We start from the raw sequence: 17,726 nt of genomic DNA on the forward strand, positions 1-17,726 counted from the left end.
GATGAGCCTATATTAGGAGCTCTGCCAGGAGCACCTGCCCAAGGCAGGGCTCAGATCCTGCTTGCACCTCCTGCTGCCTGCTTGTCCCTCTGGAAGATGCAGCCAAGCGACAGCAGCTCTCGCCCTTTCAAGCAGAGGAAAAGCCTTGGTACGTTACTGGGGACAAGGGGACCAGCAGAGCAGAGCCATGGTGATGGGCAGCACTTATTGCTCCTTCTTTTCTCTTCCACAGCCACCAGGATGCACGAAGTGACTGAGATCCGGATAAAATATCCCAACAAGATCCCGGTAAGGGCTGCGCCCCGCTCTCTGTGGGGCAAGCTGTGAGAGTCTTCACTCAAGACTTTGTGGCTTGACTCTGAAGACCACAGCTCTGCTTCTCTGGGTGCCCCTGCAAGAGAGGTCCCAAAACCTCCCAGTCCCTGTGTCCCCCTCCAGCATCTCCTCCCCACTGCAGGTGGTTGTGGAGCGCTACCAGAAGGAAAAGACTTTGCCTCCCTTGAACAGGACCAAGTTTCTGGTGTCCCAGGACCTGCCCCTGTCCCAGTTTGCTGTCACCCTGCGGTAAGTGGTTAATGATGTGGTGGGGTCAAGGACTGCTTGGGGCAAGGCAGGGGGGTCCACGGCCCTGGACCAGTGCAGAAACCCAGTCTAGATGCAGCTGGTCTGGTGAACCAGCTTGGCTTGGAAGCCACTTTGGCTTCTCCACTGGGCAAGTGTTTGGTGGGCGGGTGTTTGGACTTAACCTAATGCAATTAGCCTTTCCAATTAGCGAAGAACACTTGTTTGCTGAGGCCTGCGGGTGCCTTCTCGCAGCATTCCTCCACCCTTGCTGGGATGGAGGGTGGAGGTGTGACCCGGGGGCGACAATTAGCTCTCTTCCCCAGAGAGCTGCAGCATAGGTGAATCGTTAATTGGGGGTAGGTGATTAGCGGCCCTGCCAACGAGCAGCACTGTTGCAGCGGACTTGAAACCTTTGCGCTCTGGGCTCCGATTGAAATCTTCCCCAAGGACCAACATCTCCTGGCAGCACAGCTCAGGACAGAGAGAGGTGAGAGCTTGTGGCTGGAGGTTGGCCCTCAGAGATGTTTCGGGGAGCCGCTGGCTGTGCCCTGGCACCCACCTTCGTGCCTGTGGGTGGCTGGCACCACGGGGAGGTGGTGCTCAAGTGGTGTTCCTCAGGGCTCAGTGCTGGCGTCGGTCATCTTTAATGTATTTGTCAATGACCTGGATGAGGGGATCGAGTGCGCCCTCAGTAAGTTTGCAGAGGACACCAGGTTGGGAGGGAGGGAGTGTTGACCAGCTTGAGGGTAGGAAGGCTCTACAGAGGGATCGGGACATTGGATTGATGGGCCGAGGCCAACGGTGTGAGGTTCAACGAAGACAAGTGCTGAGTCCTGCGCTTGGGTCACACCAACCCCATGGACGCTACAGGATGGGGCAGAGTGGCTGGAAAGCTGCGTGGTGGAGAAGGCCCTGGGGGTGTTGGTGGACAGCCGGCTGGGTATGAGCCAGCAGTGTGCCCAGGTGGCCAAGAAGGCCAACAGCATCCCGGCCTGTATCAGGAACAGTGTGGCCAGCAGGACCGGGGCAGTGATGGTCCCCCTGTACCCGGCACTGGTGAGGCCCCGCCTCGAGTGCTGGGTTCGGTTTTGGGCCCCTCAGGACGAGAAAGACATTGAGGTTGCTGGAGCGTGTCCAGAGAAGGGCACCGGAGCTGGTGAGGGGTCTGGAGCACAAGGAGAAGGGTCTGGAGATCTTGTGAGGAGCAGCTGAGGGAGCTGGGGGGGGTCAGCCTGGAGATAAGGAGGCTCAGGTGAGACTAATCCAGCCTGTCCAGATCCCTTTGTAGAGCCTTCACTCTCTACAAGTACCTGAAAGAAGGTTGTGGTGAGGTGGGGGTTGGTCTCTTGTCCTATCTCTTGGGAGAAGAGGAAATGTCCTCAAGTTGCTCCAGGGGATGGATATTAGGAACAATTCCTTCACGGAAAGGGTTGTCAAGGCTTCCCAGGGAAGGACTTGAGTCCCCATCCCTGGAGGGATTTGAAAGACGTGTAGAAGTTGTGCTGAGGGAGATGGTTTAGTGGTGGAGTTGGCAGTGTTGGGTTAATGGTTGGACTTGATGATCTTGAAGATCTTTTCCAAGCTCAATGATTCTATGAAATTTCTTTATAGTAGCTCATATGGTGTTATAGTTTGGATTTGTGCCAAAAACAGAGTCGGTAACACAGGGATGTTTTTGTTACTGCTGAGCAGTGCTTCCACAGCACCGAGACCTTCTCTGCTCCTCACACCGACCCACCAGTGAGCAGGCTGGGGGTGCACAAGAAGTTTTGAGGGGACACAGCCGGCCCCAACTGACCAAAGGGACATTCCATAGCATATGACATTGTGCTCGGTGATAAAACTGGGTGAACATCTGCCTGCTGACGGGAAGGAGCGAATTAATTCCTTAATTTCCTTTGCCTGTGTGCACAGGTTTTGCTTTACCCATTAAACTGTCTTTATCTCAAAGGTCCAGTCTTCAAGGTCAGGTTGTATGGGATTTTGAGCAACCTGACCTAGTGGAAGACGTCCCTGGCTGTGGCAGGGGGTTGGAACTAGCTGGTCTTTGAAGGTCCCTTCCAAGCCAAGCCATTCTACGAAGCCCAGTCCCTTTGGGAGGGACCACAAGCACCATGTCCACATGGATGGGTCCTCCCCGGGGAGATTCCCTGGTGCTGGGCAATACTCACCCACACGTTGTCTTCACCTTCCTCTCGGCAGGACGCGGCTCTGCCTGGCCTCCTCCCAGACCTTCTACCTGCTGGTGAACAACAAAGGGCTGCCGAACATGGCCGTCACCATGCAGGAGCTGTACCGCGACAACAAGGATGAGGATGGCTTTCTCTACCTGACCTACGCCTCCCAGGAGATGTTTGGCAGCTCTTCCTCCAGCGAGCCAGCAGCTGCTTGAGCACAAAACCACCTGCCACCACCATGTCCACTCGTCTCAGGACTCCAACTCTGGTGAGATCGGGGATGTATCTCTCCAAACTTGGCCTCAATTATGTGGGGAGCCCCAAACTGTGGCTGGACCAAACCTCACCTTCTCTCTGGCTGCAGTTTGACGGGCTCAGCTTTGTGACGGTCTTAAAAACTCCGCTCGACACCTCCTTAATTTTTGTGGCTTTGGTCACAAACTTTTCTCCCAGCACAGCAGAAGATGGTGCTGGTTGACTCTGATCCACGGGGAGGTGGTTCTTCTAAGAGGGGCTTTACAGCCTGGCATCCCTGCCCAGAAAACTTGGGGTCCTTCTAAGCACTTCTCTTAAGAAGATCGGGTTTGGGGGGTGTGTATGTGTGTGTGTGGGGGGGTGGGGGTGTTTCATGGTTTGTGCAGGTTTTTGTTGAGCCGCGTGTCCGTCCTAGCTGCGGCTCGAGCATCCCTGTTCTTGAGATGTGGAATAAAGGAAAATTTGGCCGGTGCCTCCCGTCGCCTCAAGGCAACTCATCCCTTGGACGCGGAGCCAACCTTAACCCCCATCCTGGGCTTTGCTGGGGTGAACTGGGGGGAGGGAGGGGGGGGGGGGGGGGGCAAGAGCCACAGGGAGGGGAAGGGTCTTTACTCCCACCATGGCAAAAGCAACCTGGGAGGGACCCTCCTGCAGAAGAGCAGCTCTTCATCTCGCTCCCCTTTGCAGAATTGGGGGGGGGGTTGACCCCTTACCAGCCCCCCAAGGACAGACGGACAGACGGACGGGGGACACGACATAGGTATGAGTTGCAGCAGAGCTCAGAGGGCAGCGCGGTGCCGTGAGTCAGACGTAAACGCTTCCTGCCACCGCTGCTGCAAAGCGCCTCTTAAATATTTAAGGCTTTCCCTCGCCATAAAATGCATTGTCACAGCGGGTGAATATTTCATGCACGTTTCGCGGTAAAATGTTAATAAATAAGCTCTAAAATTAGCTGCCACAACAGCAGGAGCTGGCTCACTGATGGGCTTGGGGGGGGTCGGGGGGGGGGAGAGTTGAGACAAGTCGCTGTCTTCCCAGGGATGGAGTGGGGGGATGGAGATGGGGAGTGGGGGGATGGAGATGGGGAATGGGGCTCTGTACTCTGCCCCCCGGGCTGGATGCAGCCCCCACATTGTGCAGCAGCAGGTTTTTTTTTTTTTTCCCGAGGCTTCGGGCTGGTTCAAGGCTGAGCCGTGGCACTGGAGATAGGTATTTTTGGGGGGGTGGGGTGGGGGGGATGGAGGCAGAGAATGGTTTAGGTTGGAAGGGACCTGGGCAGGGCCACCTCCCCCCAGCCCAGGTTGCCCCAAGCCCCGTCCAACCCGGCCTTGAACCCCTCCAGGGATGGGGCAGCCACAGCTCCTCGGGGCACCCTGCGCCAGGGGCTCACCGCCCTCACGGGGAAGAATTTCCCCCCGCTGTCTCCCCTAAATCTGCCCTCTGCCGGTGCCAAACCGCCCCCCCTCGTCCCACGGCTCCCCTCCCTGACCCAGAGTCCCCCCCCAGCTCTCCCGGAGCCCCTTTAGGCACTGGAAGGGGCTCGGAGGTCTCCCCGGAGCCTTCTCTTCTCCAGGCTGACCCCCCACCTCTCCCCCCTGCCCTCCCAGCAGAGGGGCTCCGGCCCCCCCAGCATAAGAGCGGAGGAGGGATGGGCGGATGCGTGGAGGATCCCTCATAGATGGGGCAGAGCACAGAGGATCCACAGACCTCATCTCCCCACGGGAAGGAGCTCAAACCCCCAAATATTTATGGCGTTGCTGAGCTCTGGGCCCTTTTTTGCTGGGTGCTGCAGGGGATTTCTTTGCCCGGGGGGGTAAAAATGCCGCCGCCTGCACCATCCCCTTCACGGGGGCTCCATCCCCTTGAGCTTTTTCCCCAGTCTGTTATCCCAACCGCAGCGTTTACCTCTGCAACCGCCGGAGCAGATGTTCGGAGGCAGCGCTCGTTCCCTGCGCAGGCACCTTTCTCTTCGGGGTTGGGTTTGGGTTTTTTGGGTTTTTTTTTCTGCCTTTTTTTTTTTTTTTCAGCAAACATATATTTAACTTGTCAGCCTGCAGCTGATCTGCTTATACCTAAACTCCTCTCTCTCTCTCTCTCCCTGTTGAATAGGGAAGGGGCTGGCACGCCACGCAGTGTTTGCACACACACACACACAGCCTCCACGCGTAGTACCTCTAAGACATCCTGTAATTAAACCCGTTCGCTCTTCCAGGCGAAAACTCGCGATTTTATAAGTGTATATTATTTATTAGGGTCGCTGCAGTCCATAGGGCTGAGCAGCCGGGTCGTTCCAGCCCCTTCCACCCCAAATTGCCTTTATGCACGTATGTGCGCATACGTTATTTGGCCCTGAGCATCCCTCAGGTACCCGAAAACCCCCCCAGGCGAGAAGTAAAAAACGCACGTGGTAAAGGAGGGGGGGTGAGGGGGAGACCTCCCTCCATCCATCCATCCTCCCCCCATCCATCCATCCTCCCCTGTCCCCCGCTCGCGGCGGAGCAGGATGGATGGGGCTGGCGTTTATTAGATGAAAGCATATTTTTCACCAGCGCTGGGGAATTGCTTCCCAAAAAGCTTCTGCGTTTTAAAGGAGGGGGGGTGGGGGGCTGAAAGCAAGGAGAGCCCGATTAGGCTTGCGGCCGTGCTCCCCGTGAAAGCTTTTGCCGCGCAGAGCATCCCCTCCGCACCAGCGGGGACAGAAGGACGGGGGGGTGCCTTGCCCTGCCATTAAAAAAAAAAAAAAAAAAAAGTCCCAGTTACGGGCTGAATTCGTGCCGAAGAGCTGTGAAAACGTGGCACCTTACGGCGTCAGAGGGGGTTCGACCCCTTCCTCAGCTGGCAGCGAGGAACAACCTGTGAAAAAAAGGGGGCTGGAGCGGAGGGGAGGTTAAGGAAGAGGGGGTTGCAGCCCGGGAAAGCCCCGATCGCTGGTGGGAGAGAGCACTTCTCACACCCCCGATCCGTTTTCCTGCCCTTTATCCCATTTCCCTTCATCGCAGGGAAGCCCAAAAAGCCGTTTCCTCGCCGATGTCAGGGCTTACTCCGTGAAGATGACTCCTATGGGGCACTCGAGCACGAAGCCGAAGGGTTTCCCACCACCCAACCCAACCTGGAGGGACCCAGGACCCAACGTGGGCATCATCGGGCAAAGTCCGGCGAAAGCTCCGGAGCGCTCTGGAAAGCAGCGGGGCTTTCGCCGGGCTTTGCCCATGATGCCCACACGGGTCCAGAGTCATCTCGGACCCGGCGCCGAAACCTCCCAGTCCTCAGCGCAGGTGGGCAAACGCACGAGACGCCCGCGAGGGACGAAGGGAGCGCAGGGAATACGAGACTCGGCTTTTTTTTTTTTTTTCCCCCCACCCTGAATCCTCCCCCACGGGGGCTGGGCCGGTTTTCCCAGGAAAAAGGGGCTTTTAGGGGGTCGGGGATGGCGGCGGGAGCATCCTGCAGGGCACAGCAGTGCCGGTCGATGGAGAAGACGGCTCCGTCTCCCTCAAGATCCCACTTCTGCAAAGAGAGGACAACACTCCTGCCTTGTCCCCTGCATCCCAAACTCCTTGCCGCTTGGTCCAGGCGATCGGTTCGGTGTCACCGCGACACCGGTGACCAGGGCTCCGCCGCTGCCCCAGCGACACGAGGACGTTGCCCGGATGCCGAATTACCGCACGAAGCACCCCCTGGGCTTCGCTCCCCCATCCAGCTGCGGGGATGCCGAGGGATGGTCGTCACACGTTTCATTTCTTCTGCTAAATCGGTTAAACAAAAAAAAAAAAAAAAAACAAAAAATTAAAAAAAAAAAGTGCCAACCAGCGTTTTACAGGCTGGCGATGGCCTTTTCGCTGGTTCATTTCTTTCGCTAAATGCCATTTGTAATCGCAAGCCGCCCGTCCTACTGCAAATATAATTACATATTTATTGCCAATATAACTCCGAGTTAATTATACGGCAACTAATTTTCTCAGCAGGGGGTTGTAATATTTGGGCGTACGGGCGACAGCTGTAATTCTGAGCACTTTTCTCCCCTCCTTTCTTTAACACGCTATGCAACGTCGCTCCACGAGGCGCCAAAGGGGATGAGCCAACGTGCAGCAGGCGCGGAAGAAGTCTTCGTTCCGGATGTGGCCGAGCACGGAGCTTTCCGGACAGGATTTCACCTCCTCGCTCCTCATTGAGATTCCCTTCACCACCCGGTTTGTGTATTCATTAGCTGGTAAATATCTATTGTTGGGCTCTTTTATCAGTTGGAAGAATTGCCGGGCTTTTGTTTGGTAAATTGGTCTTTCATCTCCGAAGATGCTGTTTGTGTGGCAAACACCGCTCAACACACTGCCTCCTGATTATACTCAGTTTCTTTTGTCTACCCCTTGAATAGAGGTTTTCCACCAGAGCCGTAATAACGAAACCATCTCCAGATCGAGGTGATTAAGCCCTCACTTCCTCGGGCTGCTTTTTGTCCCCAGCCCAAATTTGGTGGCTTCTCCACCTGCAGTCTCCGGCTTTTATTTTCATTCCGGTTGTGCTCCTCCTGCAGCTGGAGGATTCACAAATGTCGCTTGGATCCAATCTGATGAAGGTGATCCCCACCTTCCTGGCGTCAGGTCCTTTGCGAGATGCTCTTACGATACCCCTCTCCCTCAAAACAGCCCAGCGAGCCCCCGGCAACCCGGGCTGCACCCCCGGCAGCGTGGCCAGCAGGGCGAGGGGGGGACTGTGCCCCTCTGCTGCGCTCTGCTCTGCTCTGGGGAGACCCCCCCGCAGTGCTGCCTCCAGCTCGGGGGGTCCCCACAGCAGAAGGACACGGAGCTGGTGGAGCGGGGCCGGAGGGGGCCCCGGAGATGCTGGGAGGGCCGGAGCCCCTCTGCTGGGAGGGCAGGCGGGGAGAGGTGGGGGGTCAGCCTGGAGAAGAGAAGGCTGCGGGGAGCCCTCCGAGCCCCTTCCAGTGCCTAAAGGGGCTCCGGGAGAGCTGGGGAGGGACTCTGGGTCAGGGAGGGGAGCCGTGGGACGAGGGGGGGCGGTTTGGCACCGGCAGAGGGCAGATTTAGGGGAGACAGCGGGGGGAAATTCTTCCCCGTGAGGGCGGTGAGCCCCTGGCGCAGGGTGCCCCGAGGAGCTGTGGCTGCCCCATCCCTGGAGGGGTTCAAGGCCGGGTTGGACGGGGCTTGGGGCAACCTGGGCTGGGGGGAGGTGGCCCTGCCCGGGGCAGGGGGTGGCACTGGGGGGGGGGCTTTAAGGTCCTTTCCAACCAAAACCCTTCTATGATGAAAACCTTCCCTTACCATTGCAATGTTTTTTCTGCGCCTCGTTGCTATAGTCGGAGTTTGGGCAGTCCCAGTTGGGGCAGTAAAATAGTCCCACACAGAAAACAAGACGTTGGCTTGCTCAAGGTTCTTCCTGGGCTTGCAAATCCAGGAGCTCTTGGAAGCCGATGGAGCCGGAGCCCGGCGGGTGCCGCAGCGGGACCTGACCCGCAGCCTCCCCAGGCGGTAGCCAGCCCACGCTGAGCCCGGTCGGACGCTACGAGCATCAGCCCGATGGCCGACGACGAGCAGGTCAAGCCCACGTGCCACCTTGCAGCATGACACAGCTAATAAAGGCATATTTTTTTATCCATTTAGGGCTGCCGCCCTTCAAAAGGTCCGACTATTTACATAGAGGGCAGCCAGAGCAGCGGGAGCACCTTTGCCGCGCTCTCCGAGCCCGGCCTCGATGTTATCTCCTCTTCGCAGCCATTTATTCACCTTTATTTATCCTGGGATCCCCCAAGGCTGTTTAATTTCAGAGCTAAATCCAGGTTGAGCCAGCCGCGGCGATATTTCCTGCCTGCACTTCCTCCTCTTCTCATTACTTTATATTAAAAGTGATTTCACTTGCAGTCACATCTCGCGCTATTTATAACCCGCAAGAGGGAATATTTTACGGCGGGTGCTCAGGGGCTGCGACTCCAGCCGGAGCTGCTCTGCCTGACCCCCCCCCACGTGGGGGATGGGGGTACCGCGACCCAGAGCATCGCCCCCCCCCCCCCCACCCCCTTCCCAGGAGGGTCCGGACGGGTGAGCATCAGCGCTGGAAAAGGGACTTAAATTCACGCCATGAGCGTCTTGGAGCGCACCCACGCGCTTGTGGGCACCCACGTATCCCCAAACCCTCCCCCCCCCCCCCCCCCCCCCCCGCAACCGTACCCCGGCAGCGTTGAAAACTCAGGATTTTGTTTTGGCTGGTGCTGGTTCCCCAGTGGGATGAGTAAGGAACAGGTTGGGAATGACTCACCTTCCCTCTCAGGCAATTAGCACCAGATCTGCAGCTAATGAGCTGCCTTGTCGCTCACCCCGGCAGAGGTAAGACGCGTACGTAAAAAAGAGATTGCGGAATTAAAACACTAACCCCGGCCACGCTGACGGATATTTTTGAAAACACCGCTTAATTATGGGGATGAACGGTGCCGGGAAGAACGGAGCTGGGTGCCATGGGGGGCCCCACGCACCCCCCAGGGAGGAGTGTGGGGCTAACGGTGGCCACGGCAGCCCCAGCTGAAGACACCGGTTCCTCCAACACCATCGCGGCGCCTCCGCTGAGCTCCGCCGATGGGGAAAAAGGCGGTGTCCAAGAGCTGCCGGCGCAATCCCTTCATCGGAGTTCGTGCGACAAACTTTTCTAACCGACGCTCGTTATGACTAGAAACCTTCTAGGAATCCAGCGGCGTCGCCGACTGGTTTATTAGTGATGATTACTGGCAGGCTGCCGCTCAAAATCAAGGCTTTAGATGTGATTTGGGGCTGGGGGTGGGGGACACACACGCACCCTCTCAGTTCACGGGGTTATTTTGCTGCTGAAAAGTGAGAAGTGGGAAAAAGAAAAAAAAACACCAAAAACAAAACCAAAAACAAACAAGCCCCGGCACAGGAGGGGGAACCAGCTCCAAATTGCTCCGTTAACGCTGCGGCTAATTGCGTTCCCGCTGTTCGGCACAACAGCAGCCAACAAAAAAACCCCCCAAACAACAACAACAACAAAGAAAAAATTGCTATTTCAGCCAATGAAGGAGAATTCAGAGAGTGCCAAAAGCGAAGCCATCGCGATATCATTCCAACCCGGGGTGGGGGCACGGGGCCAACCCAGCAGGAGAGGGTGTAAAAGGGCAGCGGGAAGCGGGTTGGCAGCAAGGACCACGGCGAACGGGGGCCGCGGAGAAGGGGAGATGGGGACGGCAGGGGAGGGAGGCAGGGAGGAGGAAGGAGAAGAGGTTGGCCTGGCGTTGAGCTGCCCTGAGACCCCGCTCTGCCCGTCCATCTCTCTGCTCCGTGCCCACCCGTAGCACCGTGGAGGAGGACGTGGAGGAAAGCTCAAGGTGTCCTGCCCGACCGGGCAACACAATGAGGACGGAGGTGGGAGCGGAGGGGAAGGTGGTTTCTCCGGCTGCAAACCTGCGTTGGGTTTATCCCCCGCTTGGCCTGAAGCTCTCAGCCCTGCAGACCCCATCGTTGTCACCCCCAATGTCCTTCACGTCCCCCTGGTCCCTTCAGCGGGGACCTCGGGGGCTTCCTTCACCGCAGGCCAAACCCCGGAGTCTTCATTAGAAGCTCAAAGGAAGTACCACACAAGGTCTCTGCAGAGGCCGGGTGGGATCACTGATGGTGAGGACTGTAAATCGCCTGGTGGCTTCTAACTGGGGGGCTGGAGCCCCTCTGCTGGGAGGACAGGTGGGGAGAGGTGGGGGGTCAGCCTGGAGAAGGCTCCGGGGAGACCTCCGAGCCCCTTCCAGTGCCTAAAGGGGCTCCAGGAGAGCTGGGGAGGGACTCTGGGTCAGGGAGGGGAGCCGTGGGACGAGGGGGGGCGGTTTGGCACCGGCAGAGGGCAGATTTAGGGGAGACAGCGGGGGGAAATTCTTCCCCGTGAGGGCGGTGAGCCCCTGGCGCAGGGTGCCCCGAGGAGCTGTGGCTGCCCCATCCCTGGAGGGGTTCAAGGCCGGGTTGGACGGGGCTTGGGGCAACCTGGGCTGGGGGGAGGTGGCCCAGCCCGGGGCAGGGGGTGGCACTGGATGATCTTCAAGGTCCCCTCCAACCCAAACCATCCTGTGGTTCTACATCAAACCCTGTCACACCAGAATGAATGACACAGCCCCTGCTCCAGGTGTAGCCCACCCAAAAGGAGACCTTGGGCTCATTTAAGGAAGGAGTAAGGTCCCAGGTCCTCTTGAGGACACTCACATAAACCCGGTGGAGCATCTAGAAGTGCCGGTTTCTCTCCACTGGTGCGTGGGGGGTTGGGACAGCCATCTCCAACGCTACACAGAGACAAACACCGGCTGGAAGGTTGTCTCCATCTGGTCTGTCTGCTCCTCGGGTGGTCTCCGGTGTCCCTGGATAAGGCTCATCCGGAGGGCAGCCCCTGCTCCCGCGCCCCAAACCACCAACATGCAAAGCCAGGACTCAACCGATGGCAGATGCTTCCACATGGCCTGAAAGCGCTCTCCTTCCCCCCAAATTCCTGTCCAACAGGAGCAGAAGCTTCCATGAAGATAAAAAGGGAGCAAGAACAGACAGACACGGTCCCAGGATAGACCTCCCAGCAGCAAAGGGTGCTCCAGAAGAGATGAAGTTGGAGAGGAAGAGGAGGGAACTCGTTCATCCCCACCATCACGACACTAACGCTGCCTGACCACCCCCCCTCCCCGTTCTGCGCCGCACGTTCAGTTTTCAGCCTTGTGCGTCACAGAAGATGTAAACCCCACCTGGTCCTGAAGCTTTCAAGTAATCCCCAGTTTTCCCCGTCCCTCCCCAGAGATCATCAGAGCTGCTTTGTTCAAATTAAGATTTCCCCCGAGGGCCACAACCTGGCTCCTGCTTTGCAAATTTACAACTGCTGGAGAAGGATTAAAAAAAAAAAAAAAAAAAATTTAAAAAAATGGCTTTTTTTTTTTTTTTTTTTTTTTTGCCGGCAAGTGTTCCCGGCGGGAAGCCTTGATGTCTGGGTAATTTTGTTATCTGCGTGCGAAGGGCCCCTTCCTTCTGCTCTGGCTCTTTCAGCACTTTACATAATAAATAAGCAGAAAGAAGCAAAGGAGTTTTACCCTCTTCGCTCAGCTGACGACTGCTGAGACTCGGATGCCTCCACTGAAGAGCACGAAGCAGGGAGGGAAGGGGATTCCCTACCTCGGAAGGGACCATTACCCCCAGAACATCTCGGGGATGACAAAACCTGTGACTTCGCCGCCGAAAACAACACGGCTCTCCATCTCTGCCTCTTCAACATGAGTAGCTACAAGCAAACCACCACGAGCAACCTGGTCTAGGTGGAGATGGCCCTGCTCGTGGCGATGGGTTTGGACGAGATGAGTTTTAAAAGTCCCTTCCAACCCAAACCATTCTATGATTCTGAGATCAAACAGAGCCTCGCGCGACGGCTCTCCCTCCCGAGAGGGGACGCGAGGGAGAAGAGGTCTCGGGAGCAATGTCATTCCTACCCAAATCCAGCAAACAGATGAAACCATCTAACAACTCAACCGAGGCAGCCGCTGCTTTAACGGAAAAGGAGGATTGTGACTTTTTTTGACCCCATCTATGCGTTCGTGGCTGCCAGTATAATCAGATCATGAACCAGACCGATGGCCCAAGTTGGAAACGTAGAACGGTTTGGGTTGGAGGGGACCTTGAAGATCATCCAGTGCCACCCCCTGCCCCGGGCTGGGCCACCTCCCCCCAGCCCAGGTTGCCCCAAGCCCCGTCCAACCCGGCCTTGAACCCCTCCAGGGATGGGGCAGCCACAGCTCCTCGGGGCACCCTGCGCCAGTGTCTCCGGAACGTGCCTTTGGCATTACCGAAAAGCCACCAAATTCACGCCAGAGCAGGGGAGAAGCGATGACACCTGCCCAAACTCAACGCCACGCCGCTTTTGCCCACCCGGGGCCTCATCCCGCCACGGAGCGAGCGCACTCATTCTGCATTAGCAGCACATTCCCTGGAAGTAATAAAAGCCCCTCAGGTCATTAATATGGAAATGTATTCCCACTCGGCGGCAGCGAGATGGTTGCGCAGATTGGAAGCAGCTTGCTGAGATTTGCTTCTGAATGTGTGGACATTAAAGCCTCCCATTACAATGTTGATGATTCCTTCCCTTTTGATGAATAGCCTGCCATAAATAGACTCTGATTAATTGCGGCTGCACTTGGAGGGCTGGAAATGCATCATTTGCTGCTATGGATTTGGGATAATGGTCATCATCTGCCTTTGAGTGCCATTCAGCAGGAGAGGGGCTCGGCTCTGCCTGCGAAGGCAGGTGGCGGGTTTCAAGTTTTTGCGCCAGGCAGAGCCGCGTTCGCACCCGCAGCACCGAAGAAAGGGCTCGGGTGCCTCGCTTGCAGGCTCGCTGCCAGCTCATCGCCAGCTCTTTCTTATTTACCGCCTCCAACGAGGGGCAGAAGAGCCGGTAGGAAGCCGAGACGGGCCAAGCATCCTAACGGGACCAGTGGGTTTAAAGGACGGAGTTGCGAGGAGGAACGAGACGTGCACAAAATCGCCCCGCGCAGGGTTTGCCGGAGCCGGGCACGCGTCCCTCGCGCGCTCGAATATACAGAAGTACCCGGGGCCAACGCATGCAAGAGGCACGGCACCCCGCTGCGTCGAAGCCCCGGTCCCCGCAGGCTCCGGCTGAGGGACCTTTGGCTGTCCTTGAGCACCGCAGCCTCGTGAGGCCCGAGCACCGCAGCCAGAATCTCCCCGTCCACCTGCCCCGAGTCGCACGGAATGTACGAATGATAAATATTAATAGGTCCTGCACCCGGGTCGGGGCAATCCCGAGCCCAAATCCAGGCTGGGTGGGGAATGGCTGGAGAGCAGCCCTGGGGAGAAGGACTCGGGGGGGTCAGTGGGGGAGAAGCTGTGAGCCGGCACTGTGCGCTGGAGCCCAGCGAGCCCCCGGCAACCCGGGCTGCATCCCCGGCAGCGTGGCCAGCAGGGCGAGGGGGGGACTGTGCCCCTCTGCTGCGCTCTGCTCTGCTCTGGGGAGACCCCCCCGCAGTGCTGCCTCCAGCTCGGGGGGTGCCCACAGCAGAAGGACACGGAGCTGGTGGAGCGGGGCCGGAGGGGGCCCCGGAGATGCTGGGAGGGCTGGAGCCCCTCTGCTGGGAGGGCAGGCGGGGAGAGGTGGGGGGTCAGCCTGGAGAAGAGAAGGCTCCGGGGAGCCCTCCGAGCCCCTTCCAGTGCCTAAAGGGGCTCCGGGAGAGCTGGGGGGGGACTCTGGGTCAGGGAGGGGAGCCGTGGGACGAGGGGGGGCGGTTTGGCACCGGCAGAGGGCAGATTTAGGGGAGACAGCGGGGGGAAATTCTTCCCCGTGAGGGCGGTGAGCCCCTGGCGCAGGGTGCCCCGAGGAGCTGTGGCTGCCCCATCCCTGGAGGGGTTCAAGGCCGGGTTGGACGGGGCTGGGGGCAACCTGGGCTGGGGGGAGGTGGCCCTGCCCGGGGCAGGGGGTGGCACTGGGGGGGGCTTGAAGGTCCCTTCCCACCCAGATTTTTCTGTGGTTCTATATAAATATATTAAAATATAAAAATACATATATATAAATGAATATATATATAAATAAATATAGAAATATTACATATATAATGCCCCAATGTCTGGGTGTGCTGAGAAGCTGCTGAGCCCTCCCTCAGCACAGGCAGGGGAGGGAAGGGCCCCACAGCTCCCAGCAGCAGCAGCAGCAGCAGCGTGGATGCTCTGGGAGTTGCCATGGCAACCGCGGAGCCTTGGGATGCAGCTGAGCATCAGCGAGGGCTCGGGCCGGGGTGGGACAGTGCAGGCAGGCGGAGGCAGCTGCCTGCCAGGCTGTGCCGGGTGGTGACGGGGCTCGGAGGGCTGCGTCCCTCTGCCCGAGAGGGTCCCCGGCACCTTTGCTCCCGACCAGTTGGAGGAAAAAAAAAACAACAAAAAAAAAGCCATTTCCCACCTCGCACACCGCCGGGTTTATTTACTCCTCGCTCGTTAAGGGGGGGGTGGTGGTGGTGGAACTCTCCGCGCTAATTTTTCCGGGGTTCGCATATCCGTAACAATCCCGGGGAAGCTGTGCCAGGTCACCCCGAAAATGCTGATGGTATCAGAGCGGCGTAGGAGCCCCCAGGAGGGCACCCGTTGGGCAGAGACCCCCAGTGGGGCATGGGGGGGGCGGGGACGGGATGGGACACACAGGGACACAAGGAGTAATAGGATTTTCCAGCTCTGTTGGCTGAGTGGAGGCAAACGAGGTCTCAGTGACCAAAATACGTAAGTAAATTACGGCGAGACGGCTCTGCTGTCAGGACAGAAGGGTGGGAGCTGAGGGAGCAGCAGAGCTGAACATCCAGAGGTGTGGGGTGGTGTGGGGCTGGGACCGGTAATACCAGCGAAGATCCCGAGCAGCCGAGCATCTCCCATGTCAGATCACCCCGGTGCCTTGCCGCTCGTCCTGCCCGACCCCAACCCCACCGACCCAACTCTGAGCTGTCGAAAGCATCGCCGGCGGTTCGTTTCGGGGAGAAAAATGGGGGAGAAACGGATTTCCAACCAGAGAAGCAGCAGTGGATGCAAACAACCCCCGGGTGACGCCTGCATCTGAGAGCCACGAAGCGCATCGGGGCAGAAAGCTCTGCTCCAACAGTGCCGGTCATCACTTTTGCCGGCGCTTTTAATCCGAGGAAGGAAAAACCCAGCGCGGCACACCGGGTTTTCTGGAGCAAAAGCAGCAGAGGGAAAGAGGGTCTCTAAGGGACGAGGAGCAGAGGCTTTAAACGGCTCCTCATTTATCTCCCTGAGGGTCAGCGGGGTGCAAAGCGCCGGGCGGTTTTGTGGACTTCAAAGCCCGCGGATGCCATCACGTCTCCCCGTCCCGGTGCAGTCCCAGTGCGATTACCCGACCGCTCTCATCAACAGCCACCGCCTGCGCCGGGACGGAGAGTCGAGAAGGAAACCCTGCAGAAGGAAGACCCACTTTCCCTTTTGGGCAGTTCTTTCTATGGTTCATTAGTCTTATGATTTAAAAAAAAAAAAAAAATTAAAAAAAAAAAAAATTCACTCCTTCCTTCCGGTCTCAGTTTGTCTCACACCAGACTGGGGCGCGTCCCTTACGAACTGGTCCAGCCCCGCAGGCGAACCATCTCTGCGTCGCGTTTCTCTTGCTAAAGCTTCCAGATGCTGAACCCGAGCGGGAGCCAGGCACCGCGTGCCCTTCTGCACCCAACCAGCGCGAGCGGCTGTCCTGGCCTCCCCTCCATCCCAGTGCCTCCCCTCCATCCCAGTGCCTCCCCTCCATCCCAGTGCCCTCCATCCATCCCAGTGCCTCCCCTCCATCCCAGTGCCCTCCATCCATCCCAGTGCCTCCCCTCCATCCCAGTGCCTCCCCTCCATCCCAGTGCTCTCCCCTCCATCCCACTGCCTCCCCTCCATCCCAGTGCTTCCCCTCCATCCCAGTGCCTCCCCTCCATCCCAGTGCTCTCCCCTCCATCCCACTGCCTCCCCTCCATCCCACTGCCTCCCCTCCATCCCAGTGCCCTCCCTCCATCCCAGTGCCCTCCACCCATCCCAGTGCCCTCCATCCCACTGCCTCTCCTCCACCCCAGTGTCTCCTCTCCATCCCAGTGCCCTCCACCCATCCCAGTGCCCTCCATCCCACTGCCTCTCCTCCACCCCAGTGTCTCCTCTCCATCCCAGTGCCCTCCATCCATCCCAGTGCCCTCCATCCCACTGCCTCTCCTCCACCCCAGTGTCTCCCCTCCACCCCAGTGTCTCCCCTCCATCCCAGTGCCTCCCCTCCATCCTACTGCCTCCCCTCCATCCCAGTGCTCTCCCTCCATCAATCCCAGTGCCTCCCCTCCATCCCAGTGCCTTCCCCCTCCATCCCAGTGCCTTCCTCCTCCATCCCAGTGCCTCCCCACTCCATCCCAGCACAAGCACTGGGTCCTGCCATACCTGGGAGCCTAATTTCCAATACCAGGCAAAGGACACTCCCTCGGATGGGCACTGCCCGGCGGCAGCAGGCTTTACCTCGGCACTGCCGCGGCATTTACCATCACTGCAGCCGGGCAGACTGGTCCCAGCATCTCTCCCCTTCGGGAGCAGCCTCCGCCGGCACCGAGTTGGGGCCTGACGGCAGGAGAAGGGCTGGAGATGGGAACCATCCCCATCAGGAGAGACTCCAGCCTGGCTGGGAGCAGCACGGAGCCCGCGGAGGATGAACCGCTTCCACCATTAAAGCAACTGGGGAGGAAGGGAGGGAAGGGAGGAGGGAGGGAGGGAGGGAGGAGGCTGGATCGGAAGAATTAGGGTAACGCTCACCCATCACCATCTGGGAGACGTCCCGTTGGAAGCAGAACTACGCACAGGAAGGCGGCTGTGATGCATTCGGGACAGAAAAGGAGCTGCTTTAAAACAATAATAATAATAATAACAATAATAATAATAATAATAATAATAATAATAATAATAATAATAAAACCATTAAACCATTTAAAAGCAAAGTTGGCAAGTTTTGTGACCTAGCAAGAACAAAAGACTCTTTACAATCCCCTGTGGGGGCTGCCCCATGGCCAACCCACGAGCTGGACATGCCCGAATTTCTGGATGAAGAGGGAAAGGCAGGAGCAGCGACGGACGGGGGGTTGGGGGACACACACGACAAGGAGACCTCGCTCGGCTGAAGCGAAGGCCGTCGGAGTCTTTGTCGCGTTTAAATGTTCTTCGAGACCTTTCATGGAAATAGCAACCTATA

The 17,726-nt window shown here is 58.0% G+C and overlaps 1 protein-coding gene across 1 annotated transcript; it reads left to right on the forward strand.

Moving 5' to 3' along the window:
- Window positions 1-240: 240 nt before the first annotated feature.
- LOC309682613 (microtubule-associated protein 1 light chain 3 gamma-like) lies at window positions 241-2,956 on the forward strand (the record flags this gene model as incomplete). The annotated part of the gene is made up of 3 exons (XM_082496719.1): window positions 241-288; window positions 458-564; window positions 2,767-2,956. 3 exons carry the CDS (start codon window positions 241-243, stop codon window positions 2,954-2,956), a joined length of 345 nt encoding a protein of 114 aa, XP_082352845.1.
- Between the last annotated feature and the right edge of the window lie 14,770 nt (window positions 2,957-17,726).

The sequence above is a fragment of the Vanellus vanellus genome (genome assembly GCF_965231255.1).
Source record: "Vanellus vanellus genome assembly, chromosome: 30".
Lineage (NCBI taxonomy): Eukaryota > Metazoa > Chordata > Aves > Charadriiformes > Charadriidae > Vanellus > Vanellus vanellus.